The 12,502-nt window shown below is 48.7% G+C and overlaps 1 protein-coding gene across 3 annotated transcripts in view; it reads left to right on the top strand.

Moving 5' to 3' along the window:
- ATP9A (ATPase phospholipid transporting 9A (putative)) overlaps nucleotides 1–12,502 on the top strand; it is a 129,541-nt gene that overhangs the window by 81,253 nt on the left and 35,786 nt on the right. For 2 of the 3 annotated variants that reach the window (XM_052650750.1, XM_052650752.1), the window contains exon 14: nucleotides 1,652–1,864. In XM_052650750.1, coding sequence (XP_052506710.1) covers nucleotides 1,652–1,864 — 213 coding nt within the window. The remainder of the gene's footprint in view (nucleotides 1–1,651; nucleotides 1,865–12,502) is intronic. The other variant, XM_052650751.1, reaches the window with a different exon arrangement.

The raw sequence follows: 12,502 nt of genomic DNA, 5'->3' as shown, positions 1-12,502 counted from the left end.
TGCGGGTTGAAAACCAGCCCCTCCTCTCATTGGCAGGAAACCGAGGCCCAAAGGGCAGATGGTCACACAGCTTGCTTGAGGTCACACAGCTGTTGACACCTATCCGAGTATCAGACTCAGATTTCTCACCTTCAGTTCAGTTCAGAAGCTCAGTTGTGTCCGACTCTTTGTGACCCCATGAACCACAGTACGCCAGGCCTCCCTGTCCATCACCAGCTCCTGGAGTCCACCCAAACCCATGTCCTTTGAGTCGGTGATGCCATCCAACCATCTCATCCTCTGTCGTCCCCTTCTCCTCCTGCTCTCAATCTTTCCCAGCATCAGGGTCTTTTCCAACGAGTCAACTCTTTGCATCAGGTGGCCAAAGTATTGGAATTTCAGCTTCAACATCAGTCCTTCCAATGAACACCCAGGACTGATCTCCTTTAGGATGGACTGGTTGGATCTCCTTGCAGTCCAAGAGATTCTGAAGAGTCTTCTCCAACACCACAGTTCAAAAGCATCAATTCTTCGGTGCTCAGCTTTCTTTATAGTCCAACTCTCACATCCATACACGACCACTGGAAAAACCATAGCCTTGACTAGACGGACCTTTGTTGGCAAAGTAATGTCTCTGCTTTTCTTTTTACCGTGTTGCTCAAAACCTTTTCCCCAAGACTTAACCCATTAAGAGGACAAGCCATGTGCTGAAAGGTATAGTGAAGAGGTGGATGAGGGCTGTGTAAGCCGGGCAGCCGCTTCTTAGACGAGAATTAGGGTCCTTGGTCAGTGCGGAAGGCAGAGCTTGAGCGCACTTCAGTTAACTCTTGAAAATCGACCTTGAGTGGACGTCTCGTACCATTTTGCAGTGTGTTACTGACGTTCTCCCTGACCTGCCCTGGGATGCTCGTCGCCCCCTAGAGCCCCGTTGAGGCTGTCTTCCATTTTAAACTGCGAGGGATGTACAGTTAAAACGGTGGCTCTAAACTGGGCGGGATTTTGGTCTCCATGGGGCATTTGGCAACCTCTGAAGACATTTTCTGTTTGTTCTCCTGTGACACCTGGGGTTGTTTCTGGAGTCTAGAAGACAGAGCAGAGAAGCTGCTAAGCGTCTGCTACACGCAGTATCCCTGCCCACGCCCCCCGCCCCGACCCCAGTAGAGAATTATCCTCAAGTGTCAGCAGTTGCCCTTTAGTCGCTCAGTCATGTCCATCTCTTTCGCAACCCCGTGGACTGTAGCCCGCCAGGCTCCTCTGTCCATGGGATTCCCCAGGCAGGAATACTGGAGTGGGTTGCCATTTCCTTTTCCAGGGAATCTTCCTGACCCACGGATCGAACTTGGGTCTCCTGCATTGGCAGGCAGATTCTTTACCACTGAGCCCCCAGCGAAGCCCCAGATGTCAGCAGTGCTGAGGTCGGGAGCCCTGGTCTGAAACACCAGCATGGCTGGCAGCGTAGCGGAGCCCTGACACCACCCAGCATTCCCGGGTGGACTCGCCCACATAGCCTTGACTGTCATTTCTTCCTGTTTATTTGGTGTTTGTTGATTCTGGCTGAGCCCCAGTGACTGGATCCCTGAAGTGTGCGCCCCTAGGGTGGCACGTGCTAGAGCAGGCTCCCCTGGAGGCCCCTCCGTGTCCTGGTCCTCCTCGCTGCTTTCCTCTCCCGCAGCAGCCCCAGGACCCGCCGGCTCAGAAGGGCTCCGCGCCGACCACCAAGGTGCGGCGGACCATGAGCAGCCGCGTGCACGAAGCAGTCAAGGCCATCGCGCTCTGCCACAACGTCACCCCCGTGTACGAGTCCAACGGCGTCACCGACCAGGCCGAGGCCGAGAAGCAGTACGAGGACTCCTGCCGCGTGTACCAGGCGTCCAGCCCGGACGAGGTAAGCCCCGCGCATGCCCGCCGCCCGGCCCGCTGCGCTGCTGCGCCGGGTGGAGCCGCCTGTCGCGGGGGCGGGAGCCGGGTTGATGCTGGGTCCCTAAAGGCCCCGCCCTTCCTCCGGAAGGAGCAGTCTTGATCTTGAGATGCATCATAAATCAGGGAAGAGCAAGAGATCTCTGTGGTTCAGACGGCCAGCACATTAAAGAACCATATTCCTTCAAAAAGCTTTAGTGATATAATCCAATCCTTTCACTAAACCATAGCATGCAATTGCCCGTTTAACAGAAATGCAGCTCAGTGTTTTTTATTTTAATAGTATTTTTGTGGCGTTCTGTAACCTCGCCACAGTTGTTTTCTTTAATTGATGAGTGAATTTTTACTTATTTCGGCTGCACAGGGTCTTTGTCGGGGTGCTTGGACCCAGTCGTTGCCGCTTGTGGGCTTAGTTGCCCAACAGCATGTGGGACCTTAGTTCCCCGACCAGGGATCAAACCTGTGTCCCCTGCATTGGAAGGCAGATTCTTAACCCCTGGACCACCAGGGAAGTCCCCACCACAGTTGACTTTAGTACATTTTCACCACCCCAAAAGGAAGCCCTCCATGCCAGCATGTCTTCCCACAGCCCCTGGCAAACCCTGACCTGAGTTCTGTCTCAGTAGACTGGCCTGTTCTGGACATTGCATGCAAATAGAAACATCCTCTGTGTCTCATTTTCTGCCTCATTTCTTTCACTTCGCATGTGTTTTCAAGGTTAATCCATGTAGTGGTGTGTATCAATACTTCATGCCTTGTTTTGAATGAACAGTATGCTTTCGAATGGATAATACTGTGTTCTGTTTATCTGTTCTTTGGTTGATGGACCTGTGGAATGTGTATATATGTTTTTCTGTGAACATCTGTGTCCAGGTTTTTGTGTGGACATGTGTGTTCATTTTCCTCGGTGTGCGTATAGGAGAGGGATTACTGGGTCATGTTACCTTTATGTTTGACCTTGGTTTTACAGCGTGTCCTTCAGGTTGTGTCTGTCTAAGCTTTGCATATGATGTTGCCTCAGGTTACGTGTTTTTGGCACTGGCCTCGGTATCTGGAGTCACACGATGTTGGCGTGTCCCGCTCTCAGAGATTCTAATGTAGGTTTCTTGGCTAAGGTGGTGTCCCCTAGAAAACTTTTCTTCCAGGTGAAGTCACCGTTTTCTGTGACTGACTTAACACTAGCCCCCTGGGTGATAGGGTGAGGGCTTTAACCAGAGTTTGTTTTCAGAGCCCAGATTCTTTTACTTTTCTGCTAAACCTTTTACTAAACCATTTTTAGACACCACAAGATACTGATTTTCATTAGCTTGAAATATAGCCCCTCTACTAGGTCTTAATGTATTTTTTTCTTAAATGAAAATTTTAGTTTTGGCAAGGATTTTGCATCTTCCTTTTTTCACTTAATATTTTATCATGCCTGTTTCTAAATTTTGTTGGATATTATTAGAATACGGTTCTTCAGATTTACTGCCCATGAATGGACCATAACATTTTTTAACTGTGCTCATATTTCTGGATTCAGATTATGCCTTAATTTCAAGCAGTAGTAGTTAGAAACATTTCTGATGGGCATCCTTGCACCTGATGTTTGTAGAAATGGTGTAACTGGGTTCATGATTTCACCAGGTATCTTTGAGGGCCTCCCATGGGCCAGGCACTAGGAGTCTACATTAAACAAGACACCAGGCCACGTCTGTAGGGGCAGCTGGAGTGAGACAGTTGAGCACGTGGATCCTGGGTTCCCAGCTCCACACCTGGGCAGGTTTCTTATCTTCACGGTGGATCTGTGTCATGGGACCCACAAGAGGGTGTTGTGAGGCTTTTAGTAAATGGTCACTAAATCTCACGGGTCAAACTGAATGAATCTGTTTATATAAATACGAGAGCGCTTCCTGGGATTTTTTTTTTTTTTTTTAACCATTTTACTCTTCCACCAGCGTTGCAGGGAATCCCAACTATTATTATTATTATTAATTTCAAGAAGGAGGGAGGGGCTTCTGTGGTACATGAAGTTTTTTTTTTTTTTTTTTTTTTAATATATATGTGATGACAGTTGACTCATTGGAAAAGGCCCTGATGCTGGGAACGATGGAGGGCAGAAGGAGAAGAGGGCGTCAGAGGATGAGATAGGCGGCTGGATGGTATCACTGATGCAGAGGCCATAAACTTGGGCAAACTTTGGGAGATGGCGAGTGACAGGGAGGGCTGGTGTGCTGCAGTCCGTGGAATCACAAAAAGTTGGACACGACTGGGTTACTGAACAACATCAATGACAGTTGACATTTACCATGCACCTGGAATTGTGTGAAACTGGCTCTATTATTATTTAATGCTTACAACAGCTTTGGGAAAGTGCTGAAAGTATTAGCTACTCAGTCATATCTGACTCTTTGCGATCCCACGGACTGTAGCCCACCAGGCTCCTCCGTCCATGGAATTCTCCAAGCCAGAGTACTGGAGTGGGTTGCCATTCCCTTCTCCAGGGGATCTTCCTGACTCAGGGATCGAATCCTGGTCTCCCACATTGTAGGTGCATTCTTTACCGTCTGAACCACATCAGTGACTATTACTATTTAATGCTTCCAATAGTGTTGGGAGGTGGTTTCTATCATGATTTCTGATTTACAGATGAGGAGACAGATGCACAGAGAGGGTAAGCAACTTGGCCAACGTTGCATAGCTGGTGAGCACCAGAGGTTGGACCCAGGCAGCACCTGCTTTTGCTGGCTCAGCCTTCAGCCTCCTGGTAAAGCACGTGGCTGAACAAATTGTAGACAAAAGCCTTGGTAGGTGGAGTCAAAGACAATGTTGCAGGAAGGGAAACCTCTTCCAGGGCCTGAGAGCGGGCTCTTGTCTAATACTCAGGAAAGAACTGTCTGAAGAGACAGCCATGCTGGAGACTTTGTTGGGAAGGGGCACCCCAGTAGAGAGCAGGAGAGTAAGGGAGCCAGGAGAACTGCCCCGCCATGTGGCTCCCAGCCACATAGGATGGGATTCGTTTCCAGGTTTTCTCTGGCCAGTCACTCAGACTCAGGGTCCTTTCTGGTAGCACATCTATTGCTCAGCCAAAGTGGCTGCCAGTGAGAAGGGTTCTGGGAGGTGGGACACGTGGCGTCCCTTTTGGGCCTTTGCCTAACTCCTCCGGTTGGAGCTGGCTTGTTAGTTCCGTGTTCCTTACTAGGACCTCCTGTCTCGTGCAGATTGTTACCTGTGGTGCCTGGTCAGGGTGGGGGCTTTCAGCGTGTTTCCCCTAACAGAAGCAGGCTTTTCTCCTATGCCCCATTCAGCTGAACTGTTCCTGGGAAGGAAGGAACTCAAGCTGAAACTCATTGATGTGTTTTCAAAGTCTGGACCCCTCTGAGAACATCAGTGAGCCGGTGGTTGATGTGGTCGAGGGAAGCACAACGGGAATCTTCTCCAAAGGTCAGGAAGGACACTTTGGTGCATCTTTCCCCATGAGGTCCTTTCTTCCTCCTTCTCTGGGGCAACGGAATGGGTCCCCTGGGAGATTCCTCCTTCCGTCTGCTCGGTATTTGTGGAAGAGCTCAAACTGTGAGGCCCAGTTGATCTGTGACCACTGATATCTGAACCAGGCTTTTTGGGGGTGAAAAATGTGGTAGCCCTTGGCCACATTCTGAGATGGGAATTGTGTGCAGAAAGAAGAGGAGGGAGGGACTGTAGGGATGGATGAGTCTACTGGTCTCTTGGGGCGTCTGCCCTGGAACCAAAAGCTTGTCACATTTGGCACTGTGTCTTCACCAGGGTTCGTCTGCTTGATCTTGCTTTTCCATGGGAATGGGAGGATGACACCACCGAATGGTCCATGTGAGGAAGGACCAGAGTCTTGATGTTATGGACTGGGAACCAGTAGCTTGTGGCTACTTGGTAGAATTTAAATTCGAACAGGTTCCAAATGGTGGTGGTTGGACGAGCACTTCTGCCTCTGGGCTCCTGTTGACTATTGACATGCATCTGTGGTGGTCTTTAATGCGTGCCGCGCCCCTGGTTCCTGCTGAACTTTGATATATTTGTTTTAGGGCTGTGCAAAGGTTTTTCCACAAAGGTAAATCTTCCATGGAATGCTGTGTGCTTCTCAGCTCCTTTTTTGTTAAAGAGAAGAGCCCTTTATCTCTGCTGTCCGTTAGTCACCTCTGGATTCAGATTTGTTCTGGTTTGCTAAGATTCTGAATAGTGTTTCTTTTTTAAAAGATATTTCTTTTGGTCTTTGGTGTCTTCATAGAGGTCAGTGTTACTTTCTTGGTTTCCTTTTCCTCATGACTTTTATTTTTTTTATTATTCAGTTATTTCAGGTTTATGATAGAATATATGAAAATGTAGAGGAGAGAAAAGGTAAGCCAAAACCCTACTAACTAAAGGTGTGTTGTTGTTCAGTTGCCATTGTGTCCAGCTGTTTTTGACCCCGTGGTCTATAGCCCACCAGGCTCCTCTGTCCATGGGATTATCCAGGCAAGAACACTGGAGTGGGTTGCCATTTCCTTCTCCAGGGGATCTCCCTGGATCAGGAACTGAACCCGAGTCTCCTGCATTGGCAGGTAGATTTTTTACCACTGAGCCACCAGGGAAGCCCCAACTAAAAGGTGTAACCACTGTTAATATTTTCCCCACCAACCTTTTAAACTACTTCAAAAGATGCATACCTCAAAACAGAAATCTGTTTATGTAAATAGACCATCTGACAGAAAGTTGGCCGAATCTGTTGCCAATGAAATCTTTCAGAAAGTCGTCCTGTTTCCAGATCTCTTTGGGATTCCATGTAGGAGCAGCAGGGTCTAGAATCCTACCTTTGAAATTCTATATCAATAGAGCCTCACTGGTGCAGGCAAGGTCAGTTGATGGAATACACACAGAAGCCAGTATCCGTTTTACTTCGGAGCTGCTGGAGTAATTCCTACCAGTTGGCCCAGGATTCATTTCCTGTAACAGAAAGCAGGATTTCCTAAATTTGTTTCCTGTGCGCATTCCGCCTGGGAAGCCTTGAAGTGTCTTTATTCAGCTATTGATTACAGCCTGGGGGCAGCGCCCTCCCCCAGCCCAGTACAGTGACTCCCCAGGGAAGTGAAATGGATGAAGTCTGCTGGGGAGAATTCCGCCCTGACCACATCCCATCCTTTCAAGGACGTTTAGCACTGTCAGAGGTGGGGTGCAGTGGAGGGGGCTTCTTCACACTCCAGAGATGGAGAGCATCCCTGCGTCCATTGAAATGTCAGGGGCTGGGAGTAACGCAGACGGGGTGACGTAACGGGGGTGTGTGCAGTGGAAGGTACAGCTGCTGTAGGGTGGATTTTACTTTCTGTTCCCCACTCCGGTCTTGCCTGGAGAATCCCATGGACAGAGGAGCCTGGCGGGCTGCAATCCATGGGGTCGCAGAGTCACACACGACTGAAGTAACCGAGCCCGCACTCATTATTAAAGCAACAGGGTTTCCCTGGTGGTTCAGTGGTAAGGAATCCGCCTGCCAGTGCGGGAGACAGGGCTTCAGTCTTTGATCCGAGAAGATCCCCCATGCCGGGGAACCATGGAGCCCGTGCACCCCAACTACTGAGCCTGTGCTCCAGAGCCTGGCTTTGTGACAAGAGAAACCACCAAAGTACCGCTACTCGAGAGTAAGCCCTGCTCTTTGCAACGAGAGAAAACCTGTGCAGCAATGAAGACCCAGCACAGCCGGAAATAAATTATATATCTAAAAGAAAACAGTAGCAAGAGCTTTTTATAGAAAAAGAAAAAAGTTAAAGGAAAAAAAAGCCAAAAATATTTTGATGTTTTTGCTACCTCTCTCTGGTATGTGTGTGTATGTATATATACCTTATAAGTTCAACGACCTTGACTTGTTCCCTTGCATTATCCCTTTCCAGTAACCGTCTATGATGGGAAGATTCTGAGTGACTGCTGAGATACAGCACAGATTATTTTTCCTGTCTCCCAAGCATGACATTTAGGTGGGCCCCTGTTTTGGCCATCATGAATAACGTCGTGATGGAGGGCCTTGCGCATTCAGTCCCTCTGTACCGCGCAGCATGCACGAAAGGTCCCAGTTGTCTCATTTCGTGTTTTCTTAGTCCTGTTGCAAAGAGTGAGGAGAAAAGCTATAGGGGAAGGGAAGCTCGTGGCCTTGAGGAGGGGCTGGCAACCTCCCAGTCTGATTGCAGCCTTGAGGCTTTTTTCCCTTTCCCTCCAGGACTGCATCCCTGTCTCTCCTGAATGCCTCCTGGTGCCTGCATCTCGGCCCCAGGCCGTGGACAATGCCAGCATTCAGATGTGTGCACGGGGGAGCATGGAGTGTTGACGCAGAGTGGCTTGGGAGGCTGATGGAGCTCCACCGTCGCGTTGCCAGGCTCTCGGTGAGGTCAGAGAACAGTGGTCGGGAACTTGATAAAAACCCTCCGTCAGCGTTATTTATTAACCGTCGGGCTGGAATCTTGAAGTAGGAGTTCGGTTGCTCAGAAGAGAGGGGTCCTGTGTAAAAGGCAGGACCGTGGGGCTGTGGGGGACACTAGAAAAGTGTCGTATTAGCCTGTTTGTTTGAGCTCATCCGTGGACAGACATGTGAAAGTTCTGTCCTGCAGCGTGTTAGTTTGGGCCAGCGAGGATTAAGTAAATAGGCATTTCTGAATGGCTAAATTTTAATGGAGGGGATGCCACCCTTCCTTCTCAGATTTTCATCAGAGTTGAGTGATAGGAGGCTGAATTTTGAGTATAAGATCAAGGAAATTTAGATCAGGGAGTGGCCCTTTATTCTGCTACCTTGATCGCTGATTCTTGGTGAAAAAAATGTTTTAGCCGCAGTATGTGGTGTGCAGGACCTTAGTTCCTGGACCGGCTATTAAACCCGCATCCCTTGCAGTATAACCTTAGTCCTTACTCCTGGACCTCCAGGGGAACTGCCTGTCCGCTGATTCTCAAACGTTGCTGGCTCCATGATGGTTTTTTTTTTTTTTTTTTTAAATCAGCAGACTTTAAAAATCACTTAGCGTTCTGTAAGAGTCAGCTTCTCCTGAGAAAGATCATAACCTGGAAAGACTGGGTCCACTTTCTGCCTGGCAGCAGAGAGCCGAGTGGGGTGGCTGCTGCCTCTGTTTCCTCAGGCGCACCCCCCACACCGCCCCCCGGTGGCCTGCCCTACCCCAGTCCACTGCCTGCCCTATCCCTGTCGACAGTCAAACCTGCAGCCGCCGTGTGGCACATTTTGGAACCTTTTTTTTTTTTTTTTTTTGGAGGATAGTTGCTTTCCAGTGTTACACTGGTTTCTGCCGTACATCACCATGAATCAGCCACAGGTGTTCATATGTCCCCTCCCTCTTGAACCCCCCTCCCACCCCCCACCACATCCCACCCCTCTGGGTTGTCACAGGACTTCGGGTTGAGTGCCTTGTGTTATGCGGTAAATTCCCAGTAGCTCTCTGGTTGGCATGGGATGCCGTGTGTATTTCAGTGCAGCTCTCTCGGTTCAGCCAGCCCTCTCCCGCCCCTGCTGTGTCCTCAGGCCTCTTCTCCGTCTGAGTCTCTATTCCTGCCCTGCAAAGAGGTTCATCAGGAGTACCGTTTTTCTAAATTCCGTGCGTGTGCCTTAATACTTGGTATTTGTTTCTTTCTGACTTACTTCACTCTGTATAATAGGCTCTAAGTTCACCCACCTCATTAGTACTGACTCAAATTTTACATTCCTTTTAATGGCTGCATAATATTCCATTGTGTATATGTACCATAACTTCTTTATCTGTTTGTCTTTCGATGGACATCTGGGTTGCTTCCTTGTCCTGGCTGCTGTAAACAGTGCTGCAGTGAATATTGAGGTATATGTGTCTTTTTCAGTTATGGTTTTTCAGGTGTATGCCCTGTAGTGGGATTGCTGGGTCATATGGTGGTTTTATGAAACTTATTTCTTCAGTAAAGAACACCCTAGGTCTGTGGATACATTTATAATCCTGAAAGGCTGGCCTCAGGCAGACTGGCCACTCTTTGTAAGCCTGGCTGTTTATCTGATTGAAGGCCACCAAAGAACCCTTTTATTAATAAATCAGATAGCGGATTTGTGCATGTTCTTATGTTTCACATGTATCCTGCTTTTGACAAGAATTCAAGGCTCTTTAGCCTGCCTGGCATAATTCCCAAGCACACATTCCCAGGTACAAAGGGAAAATTATTAAAACTTATCACAGATGGCTCGTTGCTGACCAACAAATGATGAAAAAGCCCTTTCATGGGCAGCTCTGGCAAGAGTTCTTCAGATGGGCTTTTATTTTCGTGGGGGCAGGGTAGAGTGGCACACTCCGTTTTGTTTTGTTTTTTTCCTCTGACCCAAACCGGAATATGCAGCCAACTCACAGAGCCAGATCCCGCCTCTGGCGCTTTCTTGGTTTCTAGCATTTGCCTTTGACTCTTAATTTGTTTATTCATTTACCTAATGCATGCGTGAACGCTCAGTCCTGTCCAGCTCTTTGTGACCTCGTGGATTGTAGCCCGCCAGGCTCCTCCGTCCATGGGATTCTCCAGGCAAGAGTACTGGAGTGGGTTGCCATGACCTCCTCCAGGAGATACTCGCTGTTTAGGGATTGAACCTGTGTCTCCTGCGTTGGCAGGCTGGTTCTTTAACAGTGAGCCACTTTACGCAATGTCTTTTTCTGCTGCCGTTTTGACCTCTAGATAGCTTCACCCAAGGCCCTCTGAGATCCCTACTCAGTGAGACTCAGTGATAACCCAGGTGAGACTTGATTTGGCAATATGGAATGATTCTTTTGAACTAAAGCTCTCACTGCCTAGGGGAAGAAGTAGTCTTATTCACATCATCTTGTTCTGCGAAGGGGTAGCTAGCATCCCTTCTTGACCCCTGAAATGTCTGTCTCCACCGCAGTTGAGAAGGCCTAGATAGCCCCCCCATTCTAAATGGCTCTCTTCTGAGTAGGCCCCAGGGGATTTTATGTCTTTCGGATAGAGATCAGCTTTAAATTAAGGCTGACTTAATGTTAGTTGAAGTAAGAGAGTGGAAGGTGAGAAAGAAAGGCCCCCCGCAGGACTCATATCCTGTTGGAATCGGCCCCTGAGGAGACCTGCGAGCTTTTGATTAGGACCTTGGACCCCGGGGGTGAGGGTGGGGGCGGTGGGGGTGTTGCTGTGGCAGAATACAGGCTGAGAAGATGTTTCCAAGGCCTTGTAGTTCACGCTTCCCCAGGAGCACGTGTTGCTGGTGCTCATTTGAGATTTCCGGTTCAGCTTTCCCTCCAGCGCAGTCCTGTGGGGTCTGTGCCGGGGGCATCTGGGCTGGCTGAGGCCAGAACTGCCCCCACAGCTCTGAAGGCCGCTTCCCGTTTCGGGTCCTTTCTTTTTCTTTCTTCTTTTCTTGGGCCAGCACTGGGGCTCCGTTGCTGCGTGTGGGCTCTCTCGGTGCAGTGAGTGGGGGCCGCCCATAATTGCGGTGCTCGGCTTCTCACCGTAAGGGCCTCTCTCGTTGCGAAGTCTAGGGCGTGTGGGCTCAGTAGTCGTGGCACACGGGCTGAGCCGCTGCGCAGCAGGTGGAACCTTCCTGGACCAGGGACCGGCGCCGTGTCCTCTGCGTTCGCAGGTGGATTCAACCACTGGCCCACCAGGGAAGTCCTCTTGATTGACATTAAGAATAGGCTTTCGGGGACTTAGCGTATCTCCTTGAAGCCCAATATCTCAGACTTTTCACATCATTTCAGAACAATTAAATACATTTTTAAGGAGTGAAGTAATAGTTGTTCAAAGGCAAGGATGAAAAAAAATCTGTTCCCTAGCAGTCGTGTTAGAAAGCATCAGAGGAAGAATTATTTTTTATTTGTTACTAAATTTGTATGTAAAGGAGGATGTAAATTTAGTCAAGCTTTTGAGTCTTGTATAGAGCTAGGTATTTATAATATCTCACATCGTGTAGGGATATTTATTTACTTAATCAAAATTTAAAATGGTAAAAATAAAAGGAATACATGTATACGCCAAAATATTTCAGTAGTATAGATGGAGAAAAGGAAACGCTGGAAGGAATTTCTCTTCATGTGTATTACCCAGTGAGCATTTTAATGAAAGTGAAAGTCGCTCAGTCGTGTCCGACTCTTTGCAACCCCGTGGACTATACAGGTCTCCCACATTACAGGTGGATTCTGAGCCACCAGGGAAGCCCAAGAATACTGGAATGATTTCCAGTGGATGTTCCCGACTGGGGAATCGAACTGGGGTCTCCTGCATTGCAGATGGATTCTTTACCAGCTGAGCTACTACTCAATGTTCTTTTTCATATATATGGATGAGATTTTTTAAATCTTTACTGATTTTTTTCATTTTAAACTTTGAAAGAAAATTGTTAGCAGATAAGACAGGCCATACTGAAATTCAGAGTGATTAGAACAAACAGTTACATGAATGCATTTCTGAAGACTTATATAAGATAGTAGCAAAAAATAAATTCGGCGGGGACCAGGAGGCGGAGGTCGGCGGGGACCAGGAGGCGGAGGTCGGTGGGGATCAGCAGGTGGAGGTCGGCGGGGACCAGGAGGCGGACATGTTTGGGGGCTGTTACTCTGCCCCTGGTGCCTCCCGTCAACTTTCTGATGGTGACGGGGAGTCAGGGGTGGCC

This window comes from Budorcas taxicolor, chromosome 13, assembly GCF_023091745.1.
Source record: "Budorcas taxicolor isolate Tak-1 chromosome 13, Takin1.1, whole genome shotgun sequence".
In the NCBI taxonomy this organism is placed as follows: domain Eukaryota; kingdom Metazoa; phylum Chordata; class Mammalia; order Artiodactyla; family Bovidae; genus Budorcas; species Budorcas taxicolor.
This window is presented reverse-complemented; position numbering and strand designations above follow the sequence as displayed.